The sequence below is a fragment of the Echinops telfairi genome, unplaced genomic scaffold (genome assembly GCF_000313985.2).
Source record: "Echinops telfairi isolate 266 unplaced genomic scaffold, ASM31398v2 ScPeMD7_3;HRSCAF=10, whole genome shotgun sequence".
NCBI lineage: Eukaryota > Metazoa > Chordata > Mammalia > Afrosoricida > Tenrecidae > Echinops > Echinops telfairi.
Window position 1 is genome coordinate 3241950 of NW_022103899.1, and position 19181 is coordinate 3261130.

Here is a 19181-nt window from a genome sequence, read left to right on the forward strand (position 1 = left end):
ACGTGGAGGCTACAAGATTTGGAATTGATCACATCTGGCTTGGGTGGCATTATAGTATGGCCGAGCTCTGTGAATTAAACAATGCCTAGTTACTTGTATATGTTCCAGTTTGTAATTAAAGACTTTCTGGCTTGCCGTACACACTGGAGTATAAGCCGGCCTGAATATCAGCTGAAGCACCTAATTTTACCACAAAAACTGCATTTTAAAAATGTATTGAAAAACTCGGCTTATACACGAGTATACACGCAATTTAGTGTGTCGCTTTGTTTTTAATATTAGTTAGACTTATCCTGATAAGTTACTGTTGTGAACTTAACCATAGCAAAGTGCAAATAAAGCGCTCCTGAAATCCAGTAGAGAGTTCTATATGTTGTTTGGCTGGTGAGTCCGACAGAAGTGTTGGAAGAGTCTGCTCTTAAGAGTAGAAGTAACTCAAGAAGATTTGTGTGTACGTGTAAGCATTCATCAAAATAAGAATGTTACATTTTTTATTGACAGTCATACATTTGGTGAATTGAGCTGGTTGATACTCAGTTTCTAATTTTGCTTATGAGGCAGGAATGCAGTTTTTTGTTTGTTTGCCCAGTTTCTCTGGTTTTATTTTGGATCATAAATAAAGTAGGGATATCATTTGTATGATATGTCTTTGTACAGATGTCTTTGCAATCGCCTTTTCTAGCCTTATGGTTGTCATCTGATACTTCTAAAGTAGAAAGATTGCTAACTGTGTTAACACCTAAGCAGATAGTACTTACAGAATGCCAGTCCTGTGTGTGCTAAGCTTTTTTCGTGTGCTATCTCATTTTGTTCTCTGGGTATATATTATTACTATCCACACTTTACAACCGAGAAAACCCTAAGCTTGAACAGTTAAGAGATTTTTTTGCTTAAGGTAAGAGGCAAGATTTAATTTAAATTAATAGCTGACTGAAGAAGAAGCCAAGTTTTTAACCTGTCTCCACATAGTATGTTGCCTTTCTTAACCGTGTTTCTTACATTGTCTAGTTACAAAATAAGTGGAGCTTTCCCTTGTGGGTGGGGGAAGCCCTACTTAATATCTTGTCACTGGCTGCTTGAGTTATAAAGTTATATTTCCTGAAGAAGAATAAAAACGTGTTAATATTACATAGATATCAGACTTCTTTTTACTTTGCACCAGAATCGAATCCTCTGGGTTGATGAGAATAACCTGACGGCTCATGTAGAGGCTGGCATAACTGGACAAGATCTGGAAAGACAGGTTTGTTACTTTGGGGTTGAGGTTTTTACAAGCACTGTTGCCCCCTCTGAATGAAGTACCTTCTGTTAAACAGTCATTCACTGAACAAATTTGTTCCAATTTTATTCTGCTGCAGACTTTGAGCTAGATGACACAATAGTGAATTATGCATTACCCCTACCCTCAGGGAGTTTATTTTAAGAAAACAAGGTGAGCGGACAATTATGATTCAGAATGAGAGTTACTCTGTGATGGTTAAATGCAGGGTGTTAGACCCATCAAATAGAGGTAGGGGAAAGCTGTGGCCAAAGAAGGCAATCACAGGACATAGCATTTATCACAAGACTTTAAGATGAATGGGAATGAGAACAAAAGAGTGTGGGGGACGGCCAGCCCCCGCCCCCCAACTAATCGTGGGTTTGATAAGTACAATTGTACAGCAATAATAAGTAAAGTCATAGATAATAAGAGAGATTGAATTAACAGGGTCAGACACATTTCATGGCAGCATGCTCACCTGGACAGCCATGATCTCAACAGCCAGGTCCGCATAGCGTGGACAGAGAGGGCAGGAGAAGAGGAATAAGGAGGGACATGGGGAGCAGGGACGGGGGAGAGCTAACCAAGGCTTATATATCTTTGGGAGGCATGCACGCCCCCTAATTACAGGTAAAAGACATACATCACAGGAAGGGGTAGTACTATAGGTACTACAGTAATGTGGGGGATGATCTCGGGGTATACATGCAGTAGGAAGGGGAGGGATTGGGGGTACACGTGACAATTCATGACGGTGGCCGAACCTTGATTGCCCTTGAGCTGGAGACTTGATTTAGCCTAAGCTTTTAGGGGAAGTAATCCATTGTCCTTAACAGCAGGGAGTGAACCTCATCTGTGGCAGGACCAGACAGTGGTTTAAGGCCTTCAGGGAGGATAGATATCTCTAAGCATCTGACCTTCCACCATGTGCTAGCAAACAGCCTCTAATGTTTGGCATTTCTTTGGGGGAGACAAAGCTGGGGAAAAGTCTTATTATAATCCCACAAAAAAGAGAGCAATTCAGGTGAGGAAGGGGCATGTCCTGAGCCTTCACCAGGAGCTGCTGCACTTCAGGGGAGAAAGATGGTGCTGGCCTCACCAAAAAAAGACATACAGTCTTCTCAGAAACCCAGTAAGGGTGCAGTGGGTGTGTGGTTTGGTAGCCCTTAGGGTTCTCAAATGGACTAGTATGGTTGAAGCATATCATGACTGTATGATAGAACACATTCTCTGGGTGTTTTTATATTGAGTGGGTGGATATAGTAATGGTACAGAGAGATCATTTAATAGGAGTTTTGTAAAGCTCCTTTTAGAAGTTTACCCACTCCTGCTGCTCAGAGGGCTCATTCTATACACAGCAGGATAGCATTTCACGCATCCTGGCCGCAGTTAGCTTACAGGTGAACCCTGTTAGTATCTTTCCCCACCTTCTTACCAGACCCATTCAGGGAAAGGTCCTTTGGTGGGAGTTAGAGACTTTGGCTAAAAGAACCACATTATATAATTCACTGCCCCTGCACTAATTACTAAACTCAGTTAAATGTTTTTACCTACATAACTGAGAGGAATTACCGAAACCAGAATGAAGGCTGCACATGGTAATGGGACAGGAGGAAAGTGTAAGGAAATAGAGGAAAGGAGTAGGAGGCAAAGGGCATACATAGAAGCCTAAATACAGACATGTACATATGTAAATATATTTAAGATTATGGGAGGAATGAACCTAGGTGCAAATATTTATAGGTTTAGTAGTAGGGTGGCAGGTGGACATTGGGCCTCCTCATACGCATTCCCTTAATACAAGAGCACCTTGCTCAGCTAAACCGTCATTTCATGTTACCTACCTTCCTGACATGATCGCTGAAGACGTGTGTGCATAAGCAAATGTGGTGAAGAAAGCTGATGGTGCCCGGCTATCAAAAGATATAGTGTCTAGGGTCTTAAAGGCTTGTAGGCAAACAAGTGGCCATCTAGCTCGGAAACAATAAAGTACTTAATTATTTGTGCCACTGGGGTGCTTTGATAATGGGAGGGGAGGAATGTATCATTTTAAACTACTGTGCATCATTTTAAACTTTCAAGAAGGAAAAACTATCTGGACCATCCTATGCTGGTTACCTTCATTCAGCTGAAGTGAACTGAAGTAATGAGGAAGAGCTTGAACTGGGATCAAAATAGCTACAGAAGTCTATTATACTCCCCACTAGAGGCAAAAGAGAAAGTTCTACATTGGCATTTAGGGAAATGAACTAGTAGGTAAAATATCAGAAGTTCCTAGTCTACGAAAATGTCACTTAAATTTCAAGGAAATATGTTCCTTGAATTTTAATTCTAACCTTTCAAAAAAAATGAAAACTTGGAAAGGTTAAAATACTACATCAAATGCTATAATAAAAGATATAAAATTGGAGACATGAACGGCCATCCTGTATTATAAAATAATCGTTGTGTTGATAATGCCTCATTCAGGCATAATGGAAGATTGATGCAGGTGTTACATTAAATATTCTGCCCATTGAAGTTGATGCTAAATTATAATAATACACCTAATCATCTTGACTTTAAAACCCTGGCTTACTGAAAATTTTTAATACTTCCTCAACAAATAGGTTCCATTTTATTCCAGTTCTTTGCATCTTACAGCAGCAAATTACAAAGCAAAGATAATAGTTTAACAATGTTTTCAAGGCATTTTATTAACAATTGATCCTAAGTAGAACATATTTCCCATGGTCTTAGGAACCGAAACCCTGTTCTTCTTTTCGTCTCCAGGCGGGTCCACCCACATGCAGTTACACCCACCTATGAGGACCTGCTGTGAAGACTGTTACCCATGCTACACCATTGTTAAAGACAAAATTTCATTTACTATATATACTCCAGTATAAACTGACCAAATATCAGCCAAGGCACTTCATTTTACCACAAAAATGGCATAAAAATGTGCTGAAAAACTCAGCTTATCCACGAGTATATACAGTATTCATAATTAGAAATAAGTATTTCACAATATATAATTGCATATTGTTTTTGTGATTAATCACTATGCTTTAATTATGTTCAATTTGTAACGATGAAAATACATCCTTCATATCAGATACCGGTATTTACGATTCATAACAGTGGCAAAATTACAGTTATGAAGTAGCAACCATAAAATAATTTTATGGTTGGGGGGTCACCACAGCATGAGGAACTGTATTAAGGGATTGCAGCATTAGGAAGGTTGAGAACCACTGTTAATTGGATGCTTTTTAGAAGAGTTTGTAGTGGTTAGTAAGCAGACACTATGTAGTTCTGGTCTCAGAGTTGTAAAGACTGATGTTTGCATGGCTCATTGGCATACTATAACCTAATATTTGGGTTTACTGATACAAATAATATAAATATATAATATTCTGCTTTGTAGATAATGTGAAGGTTTGTTTTATCATGAGGATATGTGGGAATTCCCTGCTTAATTAAGCCTAGCACATTTTAGCAAATCCATAAATGTATTCTCAGTTTAGTTATTTAGAAAATTTAGTAACAGTATTCTTTTTAAAGTAAATATGAATACAGATTTTGGTGATAGGAACTAAAGAAGAAACATAAATTAATAGTCTTATAGTCTTCCGTTTCATGTGTTTACTGGTATATTTAGGGACTTACATAAGTGGATTAGTTCTAAAACTGTACATAAATAATATTTAGTGAAACAAATTCTATTATGTAACAATCGATAACTCTTTAAATCTTTTTTTGCTAGCAATGACATTAGATACCTTATATGATTTACATTGGTGGTGCATGAAACTCAATAAATGTATGTTAACCCTAGTGAGCTTTCAAATTTTGGATTACAACTTTCATACCGTATTTACATAAATACATACACTGCTACAGACATAGTTGGCATATTGTACATCTCTGCTTGGCTTATTTGAAAACAGAAGCAGTTGCTTAGCTGGATAACAGTCAAAGTGGTCAACGCAGATTGATGGGCTTGAGTGCAGTAGAGAGTGGGGATGCAGATGGTGGTGCCTCTGTGTTTGACACAAGATGGCTGAGTCTTTACCGTGATTTCAGTGGATTGGCTCTGGGGTTTTAGGAAAGGGCATCCATTCAACCTCAGGTGCTGTGCAGATGGCAAAGCCAAGCTAATATAGAAAAATGAGAAACAAGTGACTATTTAATGTACAGGAATGCATGATCTGAATCACAAATAAATGACCATATTACATGCAAGAAACCTAGCCAGATGGCTGTACATTAAAACACATGACTCCTTGAGAGAATTAAGTACAGGCAATTTGCTCACATTTTCTGCAGACCTGCTGCATATTATATTAAGGTAGGGAGAACAAGAGATTAAGTGCTTTATTTATTGAAAGTGTTTAGGTGAAGTTGGCAGTTATTTAAGCATAATCTGATCGCCATAAGTATTTAAATTGCCTTTTTATGAGGGAAAAAGTAGAAAGAGGGTGGATGGCTTTAAAACAAAAAGGCATAAGACATGAGTTTGCCTAGTGAACCTGTAGAAACACTGAAACGGATAACAATTGTCTTTTGGCCCAAATCAGGCAAAATCTTTTTTTTTTTAAATCATTTTATTGGGGACTCATGCAACTCTTATCACAATCCATATACACATCCATTGTGTCAAACACATTTGTGCATTTGTTGCCCTCCTCATTCTCAAAACATTTTTTCTACGTCCTTGGTATCAGCTCCTCAAAGTATCTTTTTTTTTCTTTTATGAGTATGATGAAAGTATTTCTTTTTTCTATACAGTTTTAAATGAATCCGAAAACCAGTGACATAGGGACATGTTACAATAGGGAAGGTTGATGTGTTGACTGCTGTGTGAAGTGGGCCCATTTAGTGAAATGTGCCTTTGTTTTTCAGCTTAAAGAAAGTGGTTATTGTACAGGCCATGAACCAGACTCCCTGGAATTCAGCACTTTGGGCGGATGGGTATCTACTCGGGCTTCAGGCATGAAGAAGAACATCTATGGCAATATTGAAGACCTGGTAAATTCTAAGTATTACATAATTAATTAGTACGTAGAGATTATTTTTAAATGATTAAATGTCTTTGACAATTAAGAACTGTATGGCAAGGCTCTGAAAAAGATCTACCCCTTTTGATTATAATAACATTAAGTAGTATATACACCCAAAGCAATCCCTTTGTTGTTGAGTGGATTCTGACTTAGAGACCCTACCTACAGGGTGGAGTAGGACAGCCTCCTGGGGTTTCCTTGGCTGTAAATCGTTGGGGAAACAGATTGCTGCGTCGTTTTCCCCAGCAATGGCTGGCAGGTTCCAAATGTTGACCAGGTAGCTGGCAGCCAAGGGTCTAACCACTGCCCCATCAGGGCCCCAAGAAGCAACTAAAAGAAACAGCTGTGGTCATTAATTAGGCAAGTTGGCTGTTGCTACAGGGTGCTGAAGGACACCGGGTGGCATCCTTGTTAAAGCTCTAGGCTGCTAATCAAAAGGCTGGCAGTTTGAACCCAAAGGGCTTTGGGAAGCCGGTGGAAAAATCCATGATCTCAGTTGCATTTTTTCCACACGTTTTTCTTAAGCTCTCATGCTTGTATTCTGTTGTGCAGGTTTCCCATGAGGTGGAATTGGCCTGAAAAGCAGTGGGTTTGCTTGGTTTGGGCAGATCACTGACAACAGCTCTTTAGATGGCTTGCTATGTACACTTTGTAGATATTTCATGGAGTTTTTTTTATACGTTATATACATTTTATTTTATAAGCTTCTCAGACATTCAGTTTTCAACTCACCGAGGTAATAGTTATTATTTAGATATCTTCTTGTCAGTACCCTGTTACCTAAATATGTAACATTTCCTGTTTTGAAAACAATTTTTTCTATGTAAAAGTGCAGAGCCTGATTGAACACGTTCTACTGAGTAACAGAATGACATGTAATGTTTCATGTGCACACAGTTTTGTGTTAGGTGGTCTTAGTGCTAGTTCTATGGGAACAAGTGTTGACACAGGGTAAATATGGGCCGCCTGATTAGCAATTAGCTATTTTTTGTTCCATTTGCAACTTTAAAAAATATGACCTTAACATATTGTTTACCTTTCCAAATTTCATACCCTCGTCTGTGAAAAAAATAGTTGCCCTTGAGTTAGCTTTGACTCGTGCGGATCCTCTGCGGGTCAGAGTAGAAGCATGGTCAGACTTTTCAGAAGCAGCTGGTCAGGCCTTTCTTCTGAGGTACACCTTGGTGGGCTCAAACTTCCATGTGTTTGGTTAATGGTGGAGCACATTATCTGTTTGCACCAGCCAGGTACTCCTTCTGTTAAACACTAATGATATTTTCGCTACAAACAACATAAAATGAAAACTCATATCAAAAGTCCCTGGTGTGTTGGTTGTTGCTTCATAGTCCTTGGTATTTTAATAATAATTTTAAAGAACTTTTAATTTGCAAAGCTATTAAAATGATTATAAAAGCATTATACCTAAAACGGTTGAGCTTTGCTTTTCAATTACGAAATCTCAACATTTTCATTATTGTCTGTATTGATGGAAATATAAAATCTTTAATGAACTATATTTGTGTTTTATAGTTAATACCAAATAATTTGAGACTCTTTAAGTGTCTTATTTTATGAATACTTTTTACATTATTTATAATTTTAATTGAAGATATTAAAATTCCATTTTTCCTGTTGGAGTTAAAATAATTTACATTCTGTGTCAGGAGAGACTTTGGTTTTTGTGCTATTGCTTATTAAGATCTTGTTTGGAGTTCTGCACACATTTGATAGACAGCCTCACTTAGCACTGCTGAAGCATATAGTTTAGTCATGTTAAGAGATCAAAAAGCCACAAGGTATAAACATGCATCCTAATGTACTTTTTTACTTTAGTAATTACTTAGCATATTTTGTTCTTGACCTAAATTTCTTTTGCAATATCTGGTTTTCTCTGAAGCAGTCTGAATTTATCATGAATTGCTCTATGGAAGTTTTACTAGGTTGATATTTTTATCTAAGTAGCTACAGTAGGACTCATGAAAATAAATTTAGTTTTTTTGAGTGTTGATTTATTTCTCCAGTCAGTGTTAGTATTTAATTAAAGTACAGTAGACAATGATACCAATACCTTATTTAATTGGTTTGGAAACAAAACTAACGATAGTTGTGTAGTCACAATTATTCTATATAATGATCTGAGGATTTGGAAATTTTAAGTGCTTTCTATAGATGATAGATGGAATTTATTTTAATTTCTGGCCCATACTTGTTTTCAAGGTCATTTTAAAGAATGCCAATTATAGTAGAACTTAAATATTTCTTGATTTTGTAAATATCTCTGTACTAAACACATCAGGCTTTCTGCTTCAACTTTCTGCTACTGGCCCTGCAAAGATGAAACGCAGGACTATTACAAAAGTCCACTGCTATACATTCCTGTGGTAGAGGGATACAAGGATAAGACAGATATAGGTAAAATAATGTACATTCACAGAGCGATAAAATCACCCTAAAAATCCTGAACTTGAACAAACAAAATCATGTATGTGATAGAGCTTTTGGTTTTTAAAATTTTTTTTCCAAAGAAGATCCTTCTCTTAAACCATACAGTTATGATAAAATACGTTAGCAATTAAAAATCCTTACTTTAAAAATACATACTCATTTCAGAAGTACAGAAGATTCAGCTATACTTTATATACTTAATACATATGAGCACTTATAACAACTTTTTAGCATGTTCATGTTTTTTCAAACCCTTTCATAGACATACTCATAAACATACGTATATATCTAGCTTTTAAAAAAATTTTTTATATCTAGCTTTTAATAATAAACTATTTTGTGTTTCATCTGCCCTTTATATTTATCGACATACTACTAAGAAAATTGACATAAGTTTGTATCATTGTTTTGAAAGACTATATAATTATTTTCTGATAATTATTGAGGAACATAGTTTATTTCTTCTGGAATCCAGCTTTCTGAGATCCATGGAGTTGGAGTGGCCCATCCACGCCTTTGCCCTCTGATGTTCTTTTGAGTCTTGAGGCTTGAGCAACTGGTTTACTAAAAGCCACGGTCACGGAGTCAGTTCTGACCACTCCCAGCCATTATAGGACAGGGTAGAACAAACTGCCCCTGTGGATTTCTGAGACGGTACCTCTTGATGAGAGTAGAAAACCTTGTCTTTCTCCAGGTTTCCTAAACTCACATTTAAATGTTAACAGTAGCCTACTTAGTAAATACTTGATTGGTATCTTTCATTGAACGATTTCTGTGCAGAAATAGCATTGTTAGTACCATGTTTCCATGGCAACGTGTAGGTAATATGGGATGTAAGACTCTTTGTCATTGTCGTTAGCTGCCATCCAGTTGGTTCCAACCCATAGCTGTCTTACACACAGCGAAAGAAATGCTTGCTCAGTCCTGTGCCACCCTTACAATGGTTCTTAAACCTGAGCCCATTTTTGCAGCCACTGCGCTAATATATTTCATTGAAGGCCTTCCTCTTTCTTTTTGTAATCATTTTATTAGGGGCTCATACAACTCTTATCACAATCCATACACACATCAATTGTGTAAAGCACATTTGTACTGTACATTCATTGCCCTCATCATTCTCAAAACATTTCCTCTCCACTTAAGCCTCCAGCATTAAGTCCTCATTTTTCTCCTCCCTCTCCGCTCCCCCTTCCCTCATGAGCCCTTGATAATCTATAAATTATTATTTTTTCATATCTTGCCCTGTCCGACGTCTCCCTTCACCCACTTTTCTGTTGTCCATCCCCCAGGGAGGAGGTCACATAGAGTTCCTTGTAATCGGTTCCCCCTTTCCAACCCACTTTCCCTCTCCCCTCCCAGTATCACCACTCACACCACTGGTCCTGAAGGGCTCATCTGTCCTGGATTCCCTGTGTTTCCAGTTCCTATCTGTACCAGTGCACACCCTCTGGTCTAGCCAGACTTGCAAGGCCTTCCTCTTTCCCACTGCCCTTCCCAGTTTACCAACTATGGTGGCTAGGTTCTGGTCCTCCTGATACTGCCCAAACAATACATGATGAGGTCTTGCCAACCTTGCTTCTCAGGAGCTCTCTAGCCGTGCTCTTTGGAAGTTCTTTAATCTTTGGAACAATTTTGACTCCCACTTGAAACTTACTGAGCCCCAGTGGGGGTAGTGGGTTGCATGTTAGCCTGCTATCTACCATGTCAGCAGTTCAAATCCACAACCCAGTCTTTGAGAGAAACATTCTGCCTCTCTTGTAAGACGTTTACAGCCTTGAAAACCCTAGGGAGCAGTGCTGCTCTGCGCTGTAGGGTTCCTGTGAACTGCCATCCACCCGATGGCAGTGGGGGATAGTTGGAATGTTATTCCAATATGCAAAGCATGCATTTAATGAACTGTAATCCATTTCTATTAATGGCTTTATGGATCTAGTTTTTGTTTTGACGTTATTAACATAGGCCTCCATTAGAAAACATTTAAATTGTTTTTCATTAAAAGCTTACTGAAAATGAAAGAGAACATCCTCTACTAATTTCTCTGGCATTTATCGTCAATCATTTTCTTTGGATACATTCTGGAGTTTGAATTGTTGAATCAAAAAGTTAGAAATTTTGTAAAACTTGGCATCTCGACTAGTAGTATGAGAATCTTTATTTCACTGGAGGTGTTTTCCTTGGGAGCAGGGGAGTTTCTTTTAATTTTGTGTTTAATGACCGAATATAAACTTTTAAAAAGTACTCTTTGACCTTTCTTTTTTTTATGAATTGATTATTGCTGTTTTCATTTCATTCAATAGCAAATAGTTATTTATCTGTCAGAAAACAAAACCATGCTAAAAATGTGTTGTCTTGTTTCCTGTTTCTAGTACAGACTTTAGAGACTGTTTTTGATTGGACCCACAGGCTTATTTCCTCATTTGTGTGAGATGTATCTTACACATATGAGTGCGCTACTGAAAGTTTGTGCAAAAATGAAATGGAAGGATAGTGGAATTTTTCCACAAAGTTTTGAAGTTCCCTTGCATATCGCCCAGCTATCTTTTCTGTTTCTTTAAGTAATAGCTGGATATCTCTCTTTATCTCATTTTTTATTTGATCTTAACTAATAGGTCATTCTTTTTACTCTTTTCTATTTAAGTGGGTAGAGTAGACAGAATTTCATTATCGAGAGCAGTGCCTGACATAAGTAATGTTATTAGCTGCTGTTGAATCAATCCCCACCTCTTGGGCCCCTCACGTGTTACAAAGGAGATGTGTCCCATAGTTTTCTTTTTTCTTGCATGTAATCTTTAAAGAAGCCAGAACTTTCTTCCATACAGCCGCTTGAGTGGGTTCAAACTGCCATCCTTCAGGCTAGCAGCCAAAATTGCTTATGCTACCCAAGCCCCTGACTTGAATAAAAGTGCTCCCATATGTATCATTAAATAAAGACTGAACCTATTACAATATGATCATTGCTGATGTCTTGGATCCTTTAATGTCATCTGGGAAACCTTGGGTAGACTTTAAAGAAAAGTCTTTTTTAATTCTTATGATGATAGTGACTATGTCTAAATTAATTAAAAACAAGAAGAGTATTATTTTAGATGAATTGTTTTAAAGCTTTATACAAATTAACCTTTAATCTAAGAATTACTAAAAAATATTACAATTTATCACTTAATCCAGTGTTTTAAAAGTAACTGTTTTACAGAAATATAAATGTAGGTGTACATAGACACACCTACACAGAATTTACTGGCAGATGTCTAGAATTTACATCATGTATTGTATTGAACAGGTGGTTCATATAAAAATGGTAACACCTAGAGGTGTAATACAAAAAAGCTCTCAAGGACCTCGTATGTCAACAGGCCCTGATATCCATCACTTCATCATGGGATCTGAAGGTAAATAGAACTGCAAATTTATTATGAAAAACTACAGATTAGTGAATTAGCTTTATGAAAGTCTGTGATATTTTAATATCAGATCTTTGGAAGAAAGATAGTTTATATGTTTAAGGATTAATGGTTTTCTTTTTATGTTTATTATTGAACTTGGTACTTCATATAATTTATTATAAGAAAATCTTATTCAACGCCCTCTTATATTTTGCTTGTTCTTTTTTTAATTTGGTTTGTTTCTTCAGAGTTTTTAATCAATATTTTTAGGAAGGGTAATTGTCTGAGCTTAGTTTGATGTGACATTTTATGTTACAGTATTCTTTAATCATGTCAGAAATATCAGAGGGAAAGATAATTAACCATTGTCTTATTGTCTTGTTTGAGTTTACTTAAATATTTTGTTACTTGCTATTTAAATGTTAAAGGAAAAGTGGAATTTAAACTAATGTTGGTTCATATATCATTCTAACTTTTGGTCATTTTCTTACTACTCAAGGAGTATCTTTGCTCAGTCACTTAATGCTAAGTGTATTAGAAGCTTTCACCTACCCAAAACATTTCATTTTTGTTCTATAAAATTTACACTTGTGTTTTAAAGTTACATTTAATGATATATACAGATCAGAAAAATAATAACATGTTTTCCTGTGTTTTTCAAAGTAAACATTATATATACCAAAAATCAACCCCACCCCAGTACAACCAGTCAGTTCTAACTCATGGCACCTCGATATCAGGTTCCTGAGACTTTAATTCTTCGCAGGAGCAGAGACAGCCTTGTCTTTCTCCTATGGGATGGCTGGTGTTTCATACACACCAGCCTTTTGATTGGCAGTCGCCTCATCCACAGTGCCACCAGTGCTAGGCATTCTAAATCATATAGATAAGGTGAAAATGGACTTGTTTCTCAAAACTAGGATCAAAAGAAGGACACCCTTTAAATTTAGAGAAATAGGATAAGCTAAAACAGATTTTTTCCAATTTAGCAGAGGAACTGCTAAATATTGACTTTGGAAACTGGTACAATCTGTAAAAAGATAGAATCAGGATATATTTACCAATGTTCATGGATAAAAGAGCAATGACAATGAACTTGGATGTTAGGGCACACATTTTATCTTCCGCAGTGACATGAAGGAGAGGGGAAAAAAAGCTATGTCTCTTAGTGGCATGCTAAAGATTATTCTTGGGACAATGCCCAATAGTATAGAGTAGTTCTTTTCATAATATTCAATTGCAAACATCTTCAAAATATCGCAACGTACTTATTTTTTTTCCTGATCAACCTACTCTTTGAAAAGCAATAGTAAAACATTTTATTGTGAACTGGGTGGCGGTTTGCAGAGCAAAATCAGTTCTTTATTCAGTAATTCACACACATTTTGTTTCATGTTGATTCCAATCCTTACAGTGTAGATTAGTGGACTTATGTGAAGAAGCAGAGCTGTATTTTAAACAAGAAAGCTCATGTTTAAAGTAATATGGTTCTTTGTTATGTATTATTCTGGAACTTGTACTAATGCATCAACATTTCTGGCTGCTCAGTGCAGCCAGATAATGCGCAGTGGATATACAGTACTACAGTAGGATAAATACAGTGGGAAACAGTAGGATACAGTAGGGTAAATCCTATGATAGAACTTTAATGGGCTGTTGTAATGCAGTATGATAAATTCTGTGCTAGAAGTAACTGCAGGAGAAAAGTAAAGGAAGTCAGATTGGTATATACTTGAGAGTTTCTACAGGTAGCCCGTGCCTACAGTGAGCTTTGAAAGTGGCACAGTAAGAAATAATCCCAGTAGCACTGAAGATAGGTGAGGGAGAGAATGACTCCATGTGTGCAGGTTTACAGTGAGGACGATCCGTGTGTGCTTCAGGAAGTTGCCACTTTTTCAGTAGCAGTGCCACATAAGGTTTAATTATGGAGTGGAGGTGAGCTGCAGGGTTGGGTGAGGGTTACAGGGTGGCTGAAGACATTTATTTGTGCTTCATGCCTTTTTATATAGTTTGCACTTTTACCCAGAAGACTAGACTCCCTCTCTCTACAGTAAATTATTGTATGAATTTAAGGACAGAAAACTAAGTACTGTATAATAAAGTACCGTATATACTTGTGTATAAGCCGAGTTTTTCAGCACATTTTAAATGCCGTTTTTGTGGTAAAATTAGGTGCCTTGATTGATATTCAGGTTGGCTTATACTCGAGTATATATGGTAAGCAAAAAAAGGAATGGGTAGTATGCTTATATAGTAGGCCAAATTGCTCTAGTTAAATGAGATTTTATTTTAAGTATGCATTTAAAATGGCATGCTGACCTAGATTGTGAGTCTGTCAGATCTGAATTTCAATGCAACCCACCACTTAAACTGTCATTCGGTGTAAGATAAGTCACTGTGCCCAAACTTCTTAGCTATAACATGGCAACAATAAGCATATTTATAGCTATAAAATTGTAAAGATTTTAAAAGCAGTTTTGAAGTACCTAAGTACTCAACAACAATAAAATATCGTATATACTCGTGTATAAGACGAGTTTTTCAGCACATTTTTAATCCAGTTTTTGTGATAAAATTAGGTGCCTTGGCTGATGTTTGCGTCGGTTTATACTCAAGTTTATACAGTAATAAGTACTCAGTGCCATCAACTCAGTTCCAACCATAGCAACCCTATACAGGGTTTCAGAGATTGTAAATCTTTATGGGAGCAGACAGCTTCAACTTTGTCTGCCAGAGTGCCTGGTGGGTTTGAACCACCAACCTTGTGGTTAGCAGCCCAATGCTTCACTCATAGCACTTATAACACTAGGGTTTCTTAGTAAATCCTAAACAAAAAGTCAATTACTGTGACTATTATACTGGTTTTTATGTGTTTTGCAAGTATATTTATGGTCCTTAATCCCTATTTCTGTATGTATATTTATAGAGTCATTTAATGGAAGTTGAGAAAATAAATTTATGTGAAAGTATTTTCTGTTGTAAAATGTATTGTAATCTGCTATTTTGTACTACCTAAGAAATAACCGTTTGATACAGTGGTTAAGCACTTGCCTACTAACTGAAAGGCTGATGGTAGGAATCCACCATAGATCCCATGGGACAACCCTACGGTGGTTCTCTTCTGCCTTACTGGGTTACCAGGAATCAGAATTAACTCAGCGGCTATGGTTTGGTTTCAGGGGGTTTAACTAATCTGGATCATAAACTTTTCCCCCCCAAGCTTTAAAATAATTTCTTTTCTTTTTAAAAAAAATTATTAAAAAAAAATTAACCCATTTGATGACAACCTTGAAAGTATTAATGCCATAAAGCCTATTTATAGCCAAGAAACTCCCCATGGGACTAATCAGGGTTTTGTGTATGTGTGTGTGTGTGTGTGTGTGTCCCTTTTTTTTTATTCAATACTTTTATTGGGGGCTTGTACAACTCTTACCACATTTCATACATTCATCCATTGTGTCAAGCACATTTGTACATATGTTGCCATCATCATTTTCAAAGCATTTTCTTTCTATTTGAGCCCTTGATATCAGCTCCTCATTTTTCCCCTATCTCCTCTACCCTCCCTCGCTCATGAAACCTTGATACATTATTATTTTCATACATTGTTCTCTGTCTCCCTTCACCCACTTTTCTGTTGTTCGTCCCCCAGGAGGGGGTTATATGTCAATCCTTGTAATCATTTCTCCCTTTTTCCCTCACCTTCCCCTTACCCTCCTGGTATCTCTTTTCTCATTATTGTTACTGATAGGTTTACTTGTTCTGGATTCCCTGTGTTGCGGGATTTTGTCTGTAGCTGTGTACATGTTCTGGTCTAGTCAGATTTGTAAGGTAGAATAGGGGTCATGATAGTGGGGGGTGGGTGGGGAGGAAGCATTAAAGAACTAGAGGAAAGTTGTATGTTTCATCGGTGCTATATTGCACCCTGACTGGCTTGTCTCCTCCCCATGATCCTTCTGTAAGGAGATGTCCAGTTGCCTACAGATGGGCTTTGGGTCTCCACTCTGCACTCCCCATCATTCACAAGAGTATGATTTTTTTGTTCTTTGATACCTGATACCATGTGGGTTTCGTTGCTTCTCAGCTAGATGGCCGCTTGTTTATTTTCAAGCCTTTACGAACCCAAATGCTATACCTTTTGATAGCCAGGCACCATCAGCTTTCTTCACCACATTTGCTTATGCACACATTTTGTCTTCAGCGATCATGTAGGGAAGGTGAGCATCACAGAATGCCGGGTTAGTAGAACAAAATGTTCTTGTGTTGAGAGTGTACTTGAGTTGAGGTACAGTGTCCATCTGCAACCTTAATACTTAACATATAAATATATGTACATAGATCTATTACCCCATCGTTGTATATAAATATATTTACATATACACATGCCTGTATTTAGACTTCTATAAATGTCCTTTGCCTCCTAGTTCTTTCTTCTATTTCCTTTTACTTTCCTCTTGTCCCACTATCATGTTTGGCCTTCATTCGGGTTCAGTAGTTACTCGCTGTTACATTGCCCTCAATTAAGCCCCACTAGGCCTCTGTGTTAGACAGAGTTCTCTACAGAAACAAAACCAAGACACTTATGATTTTATATATATATGGATAGATATATACAGCACAAAAGAATATAACAACTAATTAGTCCACACAGCAGTACAGAGGGCTCAGTTCAACTCACTTCTGTGAAACAGTTAATATACTGCAAGTCCTTCAAATTATGAGGGCTGCTGGGCCAAAGGTCAAGTGAGCAGACAGCTGAGTCTTGTGTAGTGCAATGCCGGCAGTCTGGCCACAGTCAGTAAACACCAAGGCAGGTCACCAACAGTCAACCAGATGACAGAATCTGACAGCCCCCAGCTCAAGCGATGTATATACCAGTATTGTGGCGAAGCAGGTCTCGAATGAACCTCAAGCTCTAGCAACATAGTCCACGGGTTGGGTGTCCCACAGGTAGTGTAGCTCACAAGTTGAGGCAGAAAACTAAGCTAAGGAAGCTGCCCACTGGTTTGATCACCAGAGAGCAAGAGAGAGACAGGTGGGGCTTGCCAATCCATTTATCTCTTTGTCCTCCAGTCAAACTGCACTTTTCCTACGTGTTCTTATTGTCCAGCTTGGCACAATCAACCTACTTATCACAGCCTCCTCCACCCTTCTCTGTATTGATTTTAGTTCACTTGTTGTTCCCTTGTCCCTGGGCTGGTTGGCCTCCTCTCCCTGTCTTTTCTCCCACCTCCCCTCCCCCCGTGTCTACCTGGAACTGTGGATCCTGTTGATTTCTCTTCCAAATTGTTTATCCCACCTATCTTATGTAGATAGACATGCAGAGACATTAACAAATGCAAAATCCAGGCAAAGTCAAGCAAAACAACAAAGGAAGACAAAACAGTAACAACAACAAAAACCCAAAACAAAATAACAACAACATAAAGAATGCCAATAACAAAAACGGAAAAGCCTATAAATATTTCCTGGTCTGTTTTTTGACCTGTAGGAGTGTTTTCCAGTCTAGTCTGATGGGGTGCCACACTGTCCCCAAAGTCTATTTCTGGTATTCCCCGGGGACATCATTGCTTTTTCTCCCCTTGCATACCTTTAGTGTTTCGCCCCAGTATGATGGGATCAAATAGGGCACAATTCCCGCACTATGTCTCCAGTGTTGCCCCCCCATAGTGCTATGGTTCAGTGAGGGATGCCGTGTCTTGTGGGCTGGCCCTATGGTCTTCTCTGTGCATTATCTTCTCTGAGCAGGAATATTGTCCTCAGGGCTTGGTGGGCCAGGATGTGTCCACTCTCTCTCCTTCCCTCTTCATTTCTCCTGTGTGCTTTGGTCTGACCTGCCCCTCTCCCTGAGCTGTAGCTTCAGTGCCGTCCTCTGAAGTGCATTCTTTAGGCGGGGACACATAGTTGAGAATGGGCCTGCCCTACAGACCTCTCCATTGGTTCCCTACCAGAGTTTTCAGTAAGCAACTTCCTCCCATTTGTGATACTATACCATCAATAGGATGAAAAGTATAGTGAATACTTAACAGCACCTGTGATATTTTCCATTCTTTTTCTAGTATACGGTATCTATTAATAACTTATAATGATTTACTTGTTTATTTGAAAACCAGTTTAAAGTACTCTTTTCCCTTCAACCTATGACTCAAGGGTTTTAATCTTTGCTCTACAGCTGTATACAAAGGGCTTCAGAAAGTGTATGGAAAATGCAATTCAAAGATAGTAGAATTTCTCTATGAACTTTTTGAAGTTCCTTGTACATTGAAAAGTGTACCAGCAGTCATTTTGTGGTTTTATCACTTATCTTTCCTTTACTTATCCTCCAGTAGATTCCCCAGGAAAGACACATTTGTACATCTCCTGAGTTCTGGAATGTTCTGTTTTTCTGTGTCTTAGAAACTTGAAGGGCAGCTTGATTGACTGCCCTAGGGCCATGTTTTCTTTCTGTTTCTTGGCCTTTTACTTTTTTCCTAAAAACACATTTGATGATCGCAGCCTAATTCTCTTTTTTTGTAGATTGTTTCCTCTTTTTTTATTGGAGGCTCTGAGTTTTTTACTTTTTCTTTTCTTCATGAACTCTGTCTGTTTTACTAGGCTCTATTTTAGAATTGAGTGTTTCGTCAGTTTGTTCCAGTACCTAGTAAACTCTTCTATGTGGAAATTCAGATCTTCTTTTATTTTTGGAATGTTATCTTGGGTTCTTGTGTTAAATATTCAGATTTATTGGTTTTCATTGTTTTAAATTTTTCTGCTTCAGAGACACCAGTTATGTTTGACTTCCTTTGTCTACCTACCTTCTACTTCAATCACCTTTTCATTGATCCTTTTTTTTTTCAAATCATTTTATTGGGGGCTCATACAACTCTTATCACAATCCATCCATCCGTCCATTGTGTCAAGCACATTTGTACATTTGTTGCCATCATCGTTCTCAAAACATTTGCTTTCTACTTGAGCCCTTGCTATCAGCTCCTCATTTTTCCCCTCCCTCCCAGCTCCCCACTCCCTCATGAACCCTTGATAATTTATAAATTATTATTTTGTCAT

The 19181-nt window shown here is 37.7% G+C and overlaps 1 protein-coding gene across 1 annotated transcript in view; it reads left to right on the top strand.

Annotated features, from left to right (window-relative positions):
* The window catches only part of AGPS (alkylglycerone phosphate synthase), a 107812-nt gene that overhangs the window by 16760 nt on the left and 71871 nt on the right, over positions 1–19181 (top strand). Inside the window, exons 7-9 of the mRNA XM_004701451.2 lie at positions 1163–1243; positions 6149–6274; positions 12032–12140. Of these exons, the coding sequence (XP_004701508.1) occupies positions 1163–1243; positions 6149–6274; positions 12032–12140 (316 nt within the window). The remainder of the gene's footprint in view (positions 1–1162; positions 1244–6148; positions 6275–12031; positions 12141–19181) is intronic.